Below are 16,698 nucleotides of genomic sequence, written 5' to 3'. Positions count from 1 at the left end.
TACCATACACCTATATCTATCATATCTTTTTCCTACTCTTTAATTATCATTTTATTAAAATCATTATATAGTTAATTTAATGGTTGATTATATTTTAATTAAATTTCTATTAATGGTAAATCATATATGTGTGTGTAAAATACATATATTATTTGTGTATATATAATTCGAATTATAAATTTTAATTATTTGTATTTATTAATATTTTAATATTGGGCATGAGTTTTCGCGCATCGCGCGTACAAAATACTAGTATTAATAATATATATGAGAAATTTGCCTTCAATCCCTAAGTTATACACCTACAATTATTTCTAATTAAATTATTGAAAGTGTAAAATTAATTCCTTAGTTTTTGTCCAAATGTCATTGGACAAAGATTGTTAAATGATTAACCAAAAGTTCAACAACATATTAACCAAATGTCAGTTCTAGCATGCCTCAAACAACAAAGTTCAACGCTTAAAGTACCAAGGCAATGAATACCTTAATCTTTAAGTTATTCTTCAAACATACATTTACTCTGAATTTTTAATAAGCAACCTTGACAGATATAGGAATTCTCACGTTATGCACTCCATCGTTCCAAGTTAAGCTTCCGAAAGAATACCCAGTGTTGAAGCGATAGGTTGTGGAAACTGTCACGGTAAATGAGATCTTCTTTACCGTGGGGCCAAATACTAGGGTGGTTGGCTTTATCGCTACATTTATTCCCTTTGGAGGTTCAATTACAACTTTATATATAGAATTTGTAAGTCCAACATTTGTCACAGTTCTCTTAAAGGTAACTGATTCTTTTAGGTTTGGTATGGTTATGGATGGAAAGTTCATATCGAGAATGGATAACCCTCTAGGGCAAGAAATGGTTTGTCCAGCAAGTTTGCCAATGGCACTAGTTTCATATCCTACGGCACAAAGATAGTGAATATAATCTTTTGTTCCCATGTCATAAATGAGGCCTGGATATCTTGCTTTATTGGGATTTATGATCCCTCCTCCATAGTCAAATGCATCTGCCAACTTAGTAATTGTGTCTCCTTCACTAAATATTGGTTGCCCAGAGATTGGGTCAGTCGTCCATGCTGTAAACAAAAAAAATTATTTAATTAAAAGAAAAATGAAAACACACAAGATGAATAATAATTTTTAAAAAACATATTGCCCCTGTTTGCCTGTTTGGTCAAATCCACTAACCCAATCAGCTAAGAGTTATCAGCTATCAACTATTTACTAAACACCATATAGGACTGAGTAAGCAAACCTGTTGTGACAATTGCGGATTTTATAGCAGCAGGAGACCAATCTGGATGGACAGATTTGAGCAAGGCAACTATTCCTGCCACGTGTGGGGTAGCCATAGATGTCCCAGAAACAAAGTAATATGCACTTGGCACAGTAGGATCATCAGGAATATACGCAGCCAATATATTTGTTCCTGGAGCTGCTATATCCGGCTGTAAGTAAAACTAATGGTGAGTACTAAGACCATAAGCTTCCTCAACTAAGCCAAAAAAAAGTAAATAGTGAGATGATACTAGCCTTGAGTAACTCCGGAGTTAAAGTGTAAGGGCCACGGGATGAATACTTTGCTACAACAGTAGAGATTGGCTTACCGATATGAGTTTTTGTTGGACTTAGTCGCACTTTTGGATCACTGTACTTTTAATAATGTTGTTAGTAATCTTAAATATGAATTGAAAATTTTAAGCTTAAAAGGTGTCTGATGAGTGATGACCACATATATGTAGTACCTTGTAGAGCGGATATAGAGGAGTATTTTAGTTCCAATCTCGTAACCTACTTGTATCAACGGGAAGTCGCTATTGTAAGAATCAAGCGCAGAAGAGGTCTGTTGAAACAAAATTACTCCCAATCCACCAGCTCCTTTCACAGTTTCCCGAAGAAAATCATGATCTGCACCTTGCTGTCCAGCAAAATACAACAGCACAGTTCCAGCTAGCCAAGAATTGTTCTGTGAAATATCTGTATCTGGTTCAGTGTAAACCAAGCTAACAAGGCCCGTATCATTCCCATAGAACAACGATTCACCCTGCACATTGTTGAGCATATAATATATAAATATAAATGTGCAATACAACTACCAGCTTAGGCTTTTAGCAGAAGTGTACAAAGCTAGAGAAGAGAATTTAGTTACCATAAAGATTTGGCCATTTCCAAGTGTGATTGGGGTAGGGAAAGCTCTATCAGGTGTAATACCAGCAACAGTTAAAACCCAGGGCTCCCCATTGCTCACAGATTGAGCACCAGGCCCGTCGTTCCCTGCAGAAGCGACGACACTGATTCCATGTGCAACAGCATGGAAGGATCCATAGTTGATTGAGTCTTGAGGGTCTACTTCAGAGTATAAAGGCACAGGTTGCCCAAAGGAGGCAGATATGACATCGACTCCATCATGAATGGCTTCGTCGAAGGCCTTTAGAGCATCAGCAGCCGCGATCCCACCATCCCATCCGATCTTGTAGATGGCCAGCCTAGCTCGAGGGGCGCCCCCCCTTAGTGTGCCTAAAGCCAGGCCTTTATAACTCACATTGTGGACTGGTGAGGCTGTTGCAGTGCTGGAAGTGTGGGTGCCATGCCCATCTTTGTCCCTTGCAGAGATGTAGTCGTCGATTCCTGTCGTGTTTCCAGGCTGCTGGCCTATCTCGGCCAGGTGCCCATCGATGAAGTAGCGAGCTCCAATTAGTTTTCTGTTGCAATGCTTCTTGGGGTTGAACTTCTGCCCGGATTGACAGTAGCCCTTCCACTTTGAAGGAATTGGGCCTAGTCCTTTATCATTGTAGGCTTCATTTTCTGGTGTCACTCCTGGTATATAGGAAAGGGAATTGTTGTATATCATTAACATGACCTTAGAATTTTTATTTTTTTTGAATACTACTGTTATAATCATAACTACTTTCTCAACCCACTGAAGTGGATAGAAGCAGAGTACCTGAATCAAAAACAGCAACAATGATACCATCACCCATCTTAGTATCATGGAGGAGATTATTATTGGCAGAGTTGAATGATAGGCCCAGATAATCCCAACTCCTGGTTGTTTGCAGCTTGTACTTGTAATTAGGCATCACTTTAACAACACCAGGTAAGTCTGAAAACATAAAATTTCAGTCTTTGAACAGATTCAACAAGCTAGCTTATCAGTTTGAGTTTATATACACACACACCTGCAATGGTTTGAGCTTGGGATTTGGTCATCATGGCTGCAAAACCAGAGAATCCATGCCTGTAGCTGTAAATCATTGAATCCGCTGCTGCTTCTTGGCTGCATTAATTAGGTGAATTCCTTAAGGAGCGATTGGTAATAGCTGTTAGCTGATTGAGTTAGTGAATTTTACTAGTTGATAGCATTTACTGATTGGAGAAAGATGTTTGGTAAATTGGTTGTTAGTTGATAACTGATTACATGCAAAATGATTTTTCCAAAAAATTGATAAAAAAAAAAAGCTACTCTGAGAAGTTTTTTAAATTTGAGCATTTTAAAGCAATAAACTAATTGATCAAACACTTATATTGACTTAATCAAGTCAAACAATTAATAGTGGTCAAATAAGTCAAAATTGACTGATAAGTTAATTATGTCACCTAACCAGGCCTAAATCAAATTAGCAAGAAAAGGGATATGTCTATATGATATATCTCTGAAGAATGCAACGTAACAGACTAAATTAAGCATACCTTCCAAGTATAGTAGCTAGCATATCATGATGGGTAGATGTGATAAGCTCTATATCATCATGCTGCCTTGCTCCCATATACACAATGTAAACCTGTTGACACGGAAAATAAGGGCAAATCATCACTCAATCTAATTATCTAGGAAACGAACCAATTCAAAACTAGTAGGATTGGCATCACTGACTTTGGTTTCTAACAATGCCGAGGTAGGATTGAGGAAGAAAAGCAGGGAGGCCAAGAAGAAGTTAAACCCAACAACTGTGTTTTGATTCTTAGCCATACTTTTGAAAACTGAAGAAAGTGTATAAGCTTGATCCCTTCTGCATTAGGCCACCAGTATTTATAGTATGTTTGAGAAATTTCATGGCCTTGTTCCTCGTCTTCAATGATTCCTCAGCAAAATACAGTGCCACTAGTCAAATGATTTCTGGTTTTTTTGAGGACACATGAGAAAATGCAAGACGTACAAACATAGTGAAGCACGCGCACTCGCATCTTGTCATGAAGATGAGATGATATAATTCTGATGGGGTTCTGAGGTCATCCCCGTTAGTTAACATTAGCACAATGTTTTAGGAATAAAAACTAATTGATGAGTTTTTATACCAATGGGAAGATGAAATTTAAAGAGTGTTTTTCTCTTGCAATTCTAAAATTTTGTCAACCCCACGGGAGCCCACCAGATGGCATAATAACTGGGCCTCACTAAGTGAGACGGCACGTGCCTGGGCGCGTAAATTATTACTCCGTATTATTTTTTCTATTTTATATTTTTGTTTTATTTTTCCTTTTCTTTTTTTTTTCCCTCGTATTTTCTCTTTCTTAATCATACTTACAAAAACTCCTCAAAAACCACGTCAAAATACCAACTATTGAGGAAGGCCCCTGAAAAATATCGCAATCCAAAAAATTTACCTCCACTAATAATATATCAACAGTAAAAGCAACATTAATAATACATTCTACATTAAATATCTTAATCGATTTAAACCCATAAGGCAACAAATAGTGTTTAGCTCGTTATTGTACCCTTACAATGATAGTGTTTGGGGATATTTGCAACATTCTCTCCATACACTGTACTACCAGTTTCGATCTTTAATGAATAAGGAATGTCAATAATACTCTCAAAATTAAGTCTTTTACTTTATTAAAATGGCTGATTTCAATGAACAACTACAACTCCACTGTAGTAATACCTAAAACTCTTGTGTTATGACAAAAGACCTGTAGTAATATAATGATGGGTTAGTGCCTAGGAAAATAGCTTGGTGGATGAAAGACTGAGTTTAGAGTAAATATCTATCGAGTATTTAGGGATGAATTTCACAAGAGGTGGGACAATAGAATAGTGCAAAATCTCATATCACTGCACCGGTCATCAAGACACATTCTAGAATTTACCTCTTTTCACAAGTCTTCGAGGTAGGGGACGACCGGGACGTGAAGGGCCCTTAGATTTGAAGTTCAAACTTATAATGAACCTTTCAGTTTCTCAATTTTTTTGTTTCATCGTTAATACTTTTCTTATTTTCCTTATTCATTAGAAAGATAATAGAAAAACGAAAAACGTGATTATCAACCTCTATTTTTCATATTATTTTTAAAATTAAAAATATTATTTTGCTTAATGTTATTGCCTTAATTAATCTTTCAGGACATTCAAGTTCATATATCTAACTTGTTGGCAAACCATATTGTGAACCAGATCCATATTGGAAGGTGAGCTACAAATAAATATTTAACGTTAATATAATGAATGTCCATTTATAATATAGTATAAGTTCATTCAAGTAGTATCATTTCCAAATATCCCTTAATTTTACTATCTAGGAGAAAATTAAATTGGTCAAATACCTTGTGGTTTAATAACATCACTGTTATCATTCCAATTAAATGGAAGATCACAAGTTTCAACATAATCATGTTGAGTAGATACTATAGATAAGTAAGATTATAGTCACAAAAAAATGAGCAAATTAAATTGAGTTTTAAAAGAAAATTAAAATTTGTATATTTACGTTTTAGATAGCAAGCTTTAGAAAATTAAAATTGCCAGTATATTATGGTATGATGACATCACTGTTATCGTTTAAGTCTCATCCCAATTAAGGTTGACTTCACATTTAACAGATATTACTAGTATATTAGAGTATATATATATTTTTTAAAAAACTAACTAAAATATTTATATTTGAATAGATAATGAATAATTAATTTTAAAATAAAATGAAAATTACTACAAAATCAATCAAAGCTTCATTTACTAATGTACCAAACATATATATGGGTAACTCTACATTTTTTTAGCACTTACTTTTGGCACACCCCAACTAGCTAGTTGTTAATAAGCTAACTAATTAAAATTAAAGTGTTTGGTAAATTAATTATTGAATTAGTGATAAGTGTAGAAAGAAATAAAAAGGATAAACTAAGGTATTAAGATTTTGATTAATGAAGAAAGGTAGATGATGTCATTTTTTTGTAAATTAATAAAGATAAAAAAGGAAAAAATTTAAAAAGCCAAAAGCTTATTTTGAAATTCAAAATAATCTATTATTTTAAGCTCACCATGTTTTACCAAACGAAGTCTAAATAACCATGAAGAAAACTATCTTTTCAAAATTTTGTGGTTCACGGATTGCATGTCTTAATAAGAAAAAATAGGATAGATATATAAAGTAATAAATAAATATGATGATGTTGCGAAAAAACAAAATTAAGAGACCAAGAACATAAAACACAAACGAAGAAGAAGAGTTTACGTGGTTGAATTGAGAGCCTACGCTCATGCATGGAAGCGAAAGAGATCTTTTATTAATTGTGATAATAAAGTACTCAAAAAGGTTACAAACATCATTTTATAAATAAACCACCCCAACATTACATGCATTTACAAAATTACCTTTATACCGTTTCGTTTTGGATGTCATTATATTAGGATCAATTGCTTTAATTTTTTTATTTTTATATTTTTAAAATATTTATTCCCATTCATACATAACCAAACATCAATATTGATAATTATTTCAATTCCACCCTACTACCAAACATGCAAAATACTTTCACCAAAATCCATTATATATTATTACCAAGTATTTAATTAAATCTCATTTTGATTTCGATTCCTTATGCAAACCAAGCACCCCCTTACATTTCCATCACTTCAGGGATTAATTATTTCATAACAACTCAGGACCACAATCTGATGAACTTGTGATATTACTGCATCATGAAATCCTATGAATTCATAAGTGAATTTTAATTTGATCATCATTTTCCTTATAGCTGTGACTCTCCCAAGTGAGAGGTCACAAGTTTAAACTCCAATAGAGACATTGACTCGTTGTATTCTTGAGAAAATATGTATGAACAAATATTACATTATAACAGAGTCAACAGTATTAAAAAAAAAGGAAAAAAGAAAATAGTAAGCAATAAAGAAGAACACGAGTAGATCCACTCAAAAAACCCTAGAAGGCTCCTCCTTCTCTCTAAACTCTTTGCTTCTTCTTTTCCTTGGTTCGGCAGCCGCCGCCTCCGCATGCTTAGCGGAGGCGGCGTCTTCTCCTCTTCACGATTGTCATCTTCTTTTGCTCTTTTCTCTCTGCCTCTCCTCTCCATGTTCGCCTCCCCCATCGCCGTCCACCACACCTATGATCTCGCACTATCGCCGTGTTCTTCGGCTATCGCCGCCCCTTTTCCTTCCCTTCCGACGTTATTCCTCTTCCCCAGCTTCGGATCTGTCAAGAAGTACATCACCATTGAATAAGGAAAAGAAGGTTTTGGGTTTTGCAAAAGGTGAAGTAGGAAGGAGTGGTTTTTTCTTGATTCAAAGCAGTGTTGTTTTTTTATTAGTAAGTTTTGTTGCTATTATACCTTTCGTTTTTTTATCGAATTTGTTCCTTCTCGCATCTTTAGCAAGTTTATTCCCTCTCGCTTCTTTTGCGAGTTTATTCCCTCTCGTTTTTTTGGCGAGTTCTTGTTATAAGAGTACGTAGAACGATATAATTGGTCATGACGTATGTGAACCACAAAAGAATGAACATTGATACTCGGGTGGTGTCAACGACTTTTGAACTAGAGTATGCCTTCGTTATGTTTGACCAAATTACTATTGACAGTAAAGAAGCTTGGAGTGCTCCTGTCGACTTCAGCTTCAAATTTGTGAAACATTCTGCGATTCAAGTTTTCGATAACATTGTTAGGAAATTTGTTTCTATGTCTGACTGTAAGGAATGTTTGTCCATTCCATTAATCTTTCTTGTAAACGTTTCCGCTTATGATTCAGTGAATTAGTCTCGAGAGATTATTATCAAAAAAAAAAAAGAAAAAAGAAGAACACCAGTGAAAATACAATTTTACGATTTCTACAATTGTGTTAGTGAGTTTTTCGTAAAAAGTACGTAATGGAAGCTGTTAGATGTAGGACTCATAATATAATGTCACTTCAATTTAATGACTAATTAAGAAGAATTATTATAACACCATATTAATTAATTAAGGAATAAAATTACACTTACTTTATAACTCAACGATTAAAAATATAATTTTTCAAATCATCAATTACTTTTCCTTTTCTTCCTTGCATGCAATTCAACATTTTCATTCAATTATATAACCAACGACTAATGATTTCATTGTATATGCTGCCCGCAACCATCAGTTTCGAGGCAGAAATGTTTCAATTAATTACAGAGGTAAATCGTGAGTCGAACCATCAGCATATTGATTGAGTCTTAATTTTTATGCACACATAAAAGATTCAATTCATATCTTTTATCACTATGAGTCTTTTTTCTATTCATGCTTCTAGTGAGTTTCAGACCTCACAATGCAGTCTTTAGTCGCGACGCAAGTCACACGACAACCCACTAATCCATTACGCTAAATCCAAGGAGCCAAGATATTATATTATTAAGTCAGTTATTTCTGTATATTCATAGCCACACACTACATTAATTTGCTTTCTTTTCTTATCTTCCCCGAAGAGCGATGATCACTAAGTAGGGGCTCATTTTCATTCAATTATATAACCAACGACTAATGATTTCTTGATAAGGAATTATCCCCGCGTATCTGGTTGAAAGGTCGGCGTATTTCATCCGAGCTGGTTGAGTTGAGAGACCGGCTAGGCGGCGTTCACGACCTTTCGACCTACCTAATGTGATTCCTGACTGATAGATGGAGTCCTATCAGAGTCACCACGTGTTAGCTTTCGTTTTAGCTTGGAGTCGGGCCTTTGCATGGCAGCCACGTGCCCTCCATGCCGGACGGGCGGAGCTTGGCTTTTTCCTCTCCTATAAATACTGCATTTATGAGGAGAGAGGGGGACTTTTGGACTATTGTTGAGTTAATAGTGAGATAGCTCGTTTAGGTGAGATTGTGAGATCAAATCTTGTGCATCTATGCAATAATTTAATAGTCTAGATTGATTAAGATTCTAAGTGAAAGTGTGTGCGAACGGTAATTAAGTGTGCATGGAGTGGGTGTGTCAATCAATCTAGACCATTAAAATTTTTTAGATTAATGTACAATATTTGATATCGCAATATTTTAATGGTCTAGATTAAGATTCCAAGTTGAAGTGGGTAAGAACAGTGATTAAATGTGTGCAAACAGAGTGGTGTGTCAATCAATCTAGACCATTAAAATTTATTAGATGAATGCACAAGATTTGATCTCATAGGAACCCTATATATATATATATATATATGTGCGTGTGTATGTATATATTTGGCCCCTCAAATATGGTAAAATAGTTAATAATTTTTACTTTTGAAGGGGCATTGAACAAAACTTAAATAAACGAAATTCCTTCATCAGATCAGAATTAATAGTGGCCGACAAATTTGTACACTAAAGCACCTAAAAAGCATTTAAAAGGTTTCGCTTTTACTCTCAAATCTTTCTTCTTTTTTTTTTTTTTTTTTTGCAGAGTACTCTCAAATCTTTCAATTTGCGGTTGAAGTTTTTTTTTTTTTTTTTTTTTTTTTNTTTTTTTTTTTTTTTTTTTTTTTTTGCGAATATTTGTGGTTTAAGTTTATCTCCGGGTATAATAAAATTAAAGGATATGCCAACACTCCTTAATTACTTCAAGAAAACCTTAAAAATTAAAATCAGTCCCCATGCATTTCAACCATATCATCGTCAACCCAAATCAACCTCTGCATCCTCACACTCTTCATCTTCACTTTGCCTTGGCCTTTAAGGTGATGAAAATGATAGTTTTGACTCTTAAATATTGAAAAAAATTTACAGCATTCTTTTTCTAAATATTCAATAATCTATGTTTTCTAAATTGCAAAATTGGTGTTATTATGGAGAAAAACACTTCAAATTTACAAATAATAATAATAGTAATAATAATGTAAAATTAGAGCTTTAAACATTTAATAGTTAAAATTTACTTTTCCATCACTTTAGGGATTGATTCTGTCAATTGTCATGACAACTGGGAGTCTGGGACCACAATCTGATAACACTTAATTATTGAGGATTGAATTGATTATTTTTTTATGATTATTCCAAAATGGCCATTTTTTTTTAAATCCTTTTATTTTTATGCCTATTGAAATCTGACCATTTGTATCCATTTCTCCTATAAATACTGGTGCCTGGAAGGAGAAGAAATCAAGCTTAAACACTTTCTTGAATTATTTCTTTTTTTTTTTTTTTTACTAAAATATGTATACAAATCAAAGAATATTGGTTCCATTCAAACTTTTCTTCGTCGTCGCTGTGCTTCTCTTCCTAAATGTGCTAGTGTGTGCCGCGGCACTGCTTGAAACCAAAGTCTGTGATTCTAATTTAAACTCGATATATAGGATCTATTTAAAATTAGTCAATTTTGATAAAATCTTCACTGATATATATATATATATGATGTTTCATTCTCATTTTCATTCCCTAACAACGTAACGTAACAGGTTTACATTGTGTACATGGGAGCAAGGCAGCACGATGATGTGGAGCTCATCACTTCTAGTCACCATGATATGCTTGCTACTGTCCTCGGAAGGTTCTTCTGTTAATTAGTTTGTTAGTTGCTTTCTACATAGTACAGTTAAATTCCTAGACAGTCATTTACCAATATGTGTTTATCACTACCTAATTAATTAATGCAGCCGAGAAGCAGCTGTGGGTTTAATGATTTACAGTTACAGGCATGGCTTCTCTGGTTTTGCAGCCATCATGACCAAGTCTCAAGCTCAAACTGTTGCAGGTTATACATACATAAACTTTTATCCATATTTGAAAAGTCAATAGATGTTGAATCCATTATGTTCTAGTACTTTTTAACTTTTTTTTTTTTTTTTTTTTTAAATCCCGCACAAAACCTACGACTTTTGTAGATTTCCCTGGTGTTGTTAAGGTCATTCCTAATTCCTTGTACAAGTTGCGAACAACCAGGACTTGGGATTACCTAGGCCTATCCTTAAACTCTGCCACTAATCTCCTGCACGATAGTAGGATGGGTGATGGTATCATCGTTGCTGTTTTAGATACAGGTAGGTGCACTCCTAGGCATATCTAATTTGCACTCCTATCCCTAGTACGTCTTAAGCCTTAATTACTGAAAACAAGTCTTGTTAGCCTTAGTACATAAATACGTGCCCGCCCGCAGGAGTGACACCAGAGAATGAAGCCTACAATGATAGAGGACTAGGGCCAATTCCTTCAAAGTGGAAGGGCTACTGTGAGTCTGGAGAGAAGTTCGATCCCAAGAAGCATTGCAATAGAAAACTAATTGGAGCTCGCTACTTCATTGCTGGCTACTTGGCTGAGATAGGACAGCCTGGAAATGTTACAGGAATCAATGACTACATCTCTCCAAGGGACGGAAATGGGCATGGCACTCACACTTCTAGTACTGCAGTTGGTTCAGTTGTGTCAAATGTGAGCTACAAAGGACTGGCATTAGGAACATTTAGGGGCGGTGCACCTCGGGCTAGGCTTGCTATTTACAAGATAGGTTGGGAAGATGGCAAGATCACAGATGCTGATTCTCTCAAGGCCTTTGATGAAGCCATTCATGACGGAGTTGATGTGATATCTGCATCATTTGGGGGTGATGTGCCTTTAAGTGCTGAACTATTCCCTCAAGCTGATGCAACCAGCTTCGGTTCTTTTCACGCTGTTGCACAAGGGATCACTGTGGTTGCTGCAGGAGGGAACTCAGGGCCTGCTGCTCAAACTGTGTCTAATGGGGAGCCCTGGATCTTAACCGTTGCTGCTAATACACCTGATAGAGCATTCCCTACCCTAATCACACTTGGAAATGCTCAAACCTTCACGGTAAATTATCTTAGCTAGCATTATCAATTACAAAAACTCTACTATTAATAAATAATAATACAAGATTGCTTTGCTTTATGTAGGGCCAATCGTTGTTCACAGGGAAAGACACAGGCGTTGTCGACTTATTTTACCCTACTGACCCAAATTCAGGACTGTATGACATATATAATTCCTAATACTGCACTGTATTGCAAATCACCTCTAGTGTTACGTTATATGTTAATTCTCTTTTTGTGTTCTGTAGGCTTTGTGACGATTTAACTCCAGAAAATATATCTCCGAATGATACTCAGTTGGTAGCTGGAAAAGTGGTGTTGTGTTTTGCAGGAAAGCATGGCTTAGATCTTGATGTTGCTGGCATTGTAGCGGAAGCTCGAGCTGTTGTGAGAGAAATTGGTGCTTCGGGAATTATTGTGTCACAGAAGCCATTTACACTATTGGATGCATACGATGATGATTTCCCTAGTGTACAAGTTGATTATGAGGTTGGAACTAAGATACTTCTTTACGTCCGCTCCACAAGGTATATATATGCATATTAGGTAGTCAAAATAATTTTATATATAATTACCATAAAATTTTCCCTTGAATATTTAATGTGATTAATGAAACTATAAGTTCAGAAATCCAAAAGTGCGGTTAAGTCCATCCAAAACTCGGATCGGTAAGCCACTCTCCAGTGTTGTAGCAAAGTATTCATCACGTGGCCCTTATACTATAGCCCCAGCAATACTAAAGGTATCATTTTTATATGTTTCCCAAAAGTCAAGTTTCCCAAACTCAACATTGCCATAACCTTTTGATATTGCAATAATTTGTAGCCAGATATAGCAGCACCAGGAACAAATATATTAGCAGCATATGTTCCTGAAAATCCTGCTATCCCAATAAGTACATTTCAGATTATCAGTGGAACATCTATGGCAACACCACATGTGGCAGGAATAGTTGCACTACTCAAAGCTACTAACCCAAATTGGTCTCCAGCAGCTATAAAATCCGCAATTGTCACAACAGGTTTAATTTGTTTTGTACAATTCTTACATTTTCATAAGTAAATGGTAATCTTATTCCCATTTTTAAGAATTCTTTGAAATATATATATGTATTATTATGCGTTTAATTTGCAGCATGGACAATTGACCCATCATCTGGACAACCTATATTCAATGAAGGAGAGACAATGAGTAAGTTGGCAGATGCATTTGACTATGGGGGAGGGATCATAAACCCCAACAAAGCAAGATATCCTGGCCTTATCTACGACATGAGCACAGCAGATTATCTTGAGACTCTATGTGCCATGGGATATGACAGCAGGGTCATTAGTGGACTTGCAGGACAAACCACATCTTGCAATAATGGGCTTTCCATTTTTAATGTGAATTTTCCTTCGATAACCATTCCAAATCTGAACGGACCAGTCACTCTCACTAGAACCGTGACAAATGTTGGACCTGTAAATTCTGTATACAAAGTTATGGTTGAACCTCCAAAGGGAATAACAGTAGTTGTAACACCAAGTACACTAAACTTTAGTCCCAATGTCAAGAAGATCTCCTTCAGTGTACAAATTTCCACGAGTTATGGCTCCGACACGGGATACTATTTTGGAAGCTTAACTTGGAATGATGGGGTGAATAATGTCAGAATTCCTATATCTGTCAAGACAATGTATTAAGTAAGATCAAGATACTATTATGGGAGCTTGATCAATATATATATATATATATATATATATATATATATATATATATATATATATATATATATATAAAGTTATTTGTATACCATCCATGTCATTAATTAATGTTATCAGAATGTTGAACCACTCAAATTGAGACAATCAGTTCAAGAACTAGTATCACTAGTTTTCCCTTATGAATAAAAAAGCAAAGCAATTATGTTCATTCTTCCAGTTGCCAGAGCTTGATTTTTAATTTAATTTCCAGTCTTAATCAACAACTCATCAAACACGTGTAAGGATTTACCTTGCATTTATATATGACGAATTGATGATTAATGCGAATCTAGAAAAGTTATAATGGAACTCACTCGTCCACTTGATTAGTGGACTAAACAGTTGATCAATCGGTCCTTCCGAGTAAAAACAAGTCAATCAACCCGACCATCATTGGACTTGCACAAAATAACTCAAGTCTCTTACATTACATGTTACTTGGACTCATACTATTGTGTTATTACTAAGCCTTGAGGGTCGGTGATATTATGCTTGACAAATAGATATTAAACATCACACACTACACAACTTTGCTTTCCTTCTGTCGCGAATTGGATATCTCAATTTGTTATAGATGTGGAACAAAATGTAGCCCTTTAATTTCCCTTTGATTTACTTGCATTACTAAAGGTACAAAACTACAAACAATATCCGAATCCAATGCTTGGTGAGAGCTAACTTTGGCGGATATAGAGGACAATACTATAACTCAATATTTCTACTGTTTTGGCTTTTTCAATTAGTTCATTATTGGTGGCCCGGCCAGGGAATCAAATCAAGGGAAATTGAAGAAGTGGGCATCTTTCTTGAAGATTAATGTGATAAAAAGGGGTAATTTTTAAAATTTGAATAAAAGAAGGTAAAAACTTGTTTGGGACTTGAATTTTTTTGTAGAAAACACAAGTCCTGTTTGAATTTGTCAATTTTTCTTGAATCATTTTTTCTCTGAAATAAAATAAAATCAAATGGTTGAGTTCACAAAATGTTTCAACACAAAGGGAGTGAGACTAAGGAGGATCCTTACAACATGATTACATGAAGGAAGTTCATGTTCTTTTTTTTTTGTTGAATACTATTAACTATATCTGTTCATAACTACTTTCTCAATGTATTGAAGCACAAGAGTCAGCATTGCTGCCACTGAAACTCGAACCCACCACCTCCCATATAAAGGGAAGGGTTTGATGCCACTGGACCACAAGGTCCTTGGCCAACATGAAATATGATAAATCTTGTAAGCTGAACCATTGATATAAAATATATTTTTAATGGCAAAAACTTGTGTGAGACCGTCTCACCATGAGACGGGTCGGGTCAAGATGCGGATGTAACACTTATATGCACAAATGTCATACTTATATGCTCAAATGTAATACCGATCAAGATTAAAATTTTTGTTACTTAGACTGACCTTATCCCTGCAAGTGTCTCAATTTGCAAAGCTTCCACATCATCTTATTTGCAATTCATTTACTATTCACACTACATCCCTACAATATCACATCACATTAAAATATTAATAAATAAATAAATAAAAAAGTGAAGAAAACAAAAAAAATAAACCAAATAAACAATTAAAAAAAAAGAAAGTACAAAATTAAAGCTGCCGCCATATCTGCTGCAGCGGCAGCTTTTGTCAGGAATGCAAATTTGCAATCCCAGTCACAATTAAAAAAAAAATTGTGTTAAATATATCCACATCACCTTGCCAATACCATATTGGCAGGGATGTGGTCAGTCTTATAAGGGTAAATGTAATACTTTTAAGGGAAAATACAATACTTTTGCATTTCGATTTAAACGTATTACATTTTTCCTCAAAAGTATTATATTTGCTCTTATATGTAAGGGGCACTTGTCAACATTACTTATTATGAAAAATGTATTACTTTTTCTCTTATAAGTAACAAAAATTGTATTCTTGATTAGTGTTATATTTAAGTATATAAGTATGACATTTGCATGGTGCTTTGACCCGACCCTACGCGTTTCACGAACAAGGATCCGTGAGACGGTCTCACACAAGTGTGACCCATTTTTAATATACTAAATATTTAATTTTAATACACGAGTAAATTTTACTTTTGTCCCATGACTATTGAAGTGAGTTTCACGAGTTTAAAAACAGTCAATTTAAGTCCACAATTATTTAATTTTTCTCAATTTCAATCCTTCCAGTCAAATTATCGTGAAAAAGTAGCCGAAGAATTTTAAAGAGTAAAATGATGAGGCAATTTAGTCATTTACTTCTTCTCTTTCTCTTTCTTCTCTATTGAACGAGTAATAATCTGGTGGCTCCCGTAGGCGATTGGCGCACCATAATAGATACCCTTCTCATGGTGCAGTGGCGATGGTGGTGGAAGGTGAGTGATAGGGAATATGATTGAGGATAGGGGTGGGCATTTCGGTCTTCGGTTCGGTTTTTTCGGTTTCGGTTTCGGTTTCGGTTTTTCGGTTTTAAAAAAAATTGAACCATTCGGTTTAACATTAGAGTTCGGTTCGGTTTCGGTTCGGTTTGAAACGGTTCGGTTTCGGTTCGGATTTACTTCGGTTCAGTGTTCGGTTCGGTTTACGGCTCCCGAATTTTAACATTTCCTAGGAGACAAGGCGATCGGAGGTGCCGCGAGTTAGCGGGGCACCGTATTTACTATACATGAAACATCACATAACCCAAATCCAAAGTTTAATATTTAAATAATAAATACCACCATAACAAATTAACAATTCAAACAAATTAAAATAAAAAAATAAAACTAGAAATTAAATTCCAAAACTGAAATGAATTTGGAAATTCATTCCAGTAACTGGAATGAATTTCCAAATTCATTCTTAGTTTTGAAATATATATATTACGTATTTATAAATAATATATAAATATATTTATTAATTAATATATATATATATATATATATATATATATATATATATATATATATATATATTTATAATTATATATAATA

At 34.8% G+C, this 16,698-nt stretch overlaps 2 protein-coding genes across 3 annotated transcripts; one reads left to right on the top strand and one right to left on the bottom strand.

Moving 5' to 3' along the window:
• Positions 1-333: 333 nt before the first annotated feature.
• LOC116019729 (subtilisin-like protease SBT3.3) lies at positions 334-3,993 on the bottom strand. Its single transcript, XM_031260038.1, has 9 exons — positions 3,881-3,993; positions 3,697-3,788; positions 3,186-3,283; positions 2,951-3,109; positions 2,156-2,823; positions 1,752-2,050; positions 1,540-1,654; positions 1,262-1,454; positions 334-1,082 (listed from the first exon to the last, which is right to left on the bottom strand). Exons 1-9 carry the CDS (start codon positions 3,974-3,976, stop codon positions 532-534), a joined length of 2,271 nt encoding a protein of 756 aa, XP_031115898.1. The 5' UTR covers positions 3,977-3,993; the 3' UTR covers positions 334-531.
• A 6,356-nt stretch (positions 3,994-10,349) lies between these two features.
• Positions 10,350-13,907, top strand: LOC116020614 (subtilisin-like protease SBT3.9). Of its 2 annotated transcripts, none has more exons than XM_031261084.1 (10): positions 10,350-10,491; positions 10,626-10,717; positions 10,863-10,921; positions 11,052-11,207; positions 11,324-11,994; positions 12,078-12,151; positions 12,242-12,520; positions 12,621-12,735; positions 12,819-13,014; positions 13,128-13,907. In XM_031261084.1, exons 1-10 carry the CDS (start codon positions 10,384-10,386, stop codon positions 13,676-13,678), a joined length of 2,301 nt encoding a protein of 766 aa, XP_031116944.1. In that variant the 5' UTR covers positions 10,350-10,383; the 3' UTR covers positions 13,679-13,907. The 2 variants fall into 2 exon arrangements, with proteins under 2 accessions (XP_031116944.1, XP_031116943.1); XM_031261083.1 differs by having other exon boundaries at positions 10,824-10,921.
• Positions 13,908-16,698: the final 2,791 nt, after the last annotated feature.

The sequence above is a fragment of the Ipomoea triloba genome, chromosome 5 (genome assembly GCF_003576645.1).
Source record: "Ipomoea triloba cultivar NCNSP0323 chromosome 5, ASM357664v1".
Lineage (NCBI taxonomy): Eukaryota > Viridiplantae > Streptophyta > Magnoliopsida > Solanales > Convolvulaceae > Ipomoea > Ipomoea triloba.
This window is presented reverse-complemented; position numbering and strand designations above follow the sequence as displayed.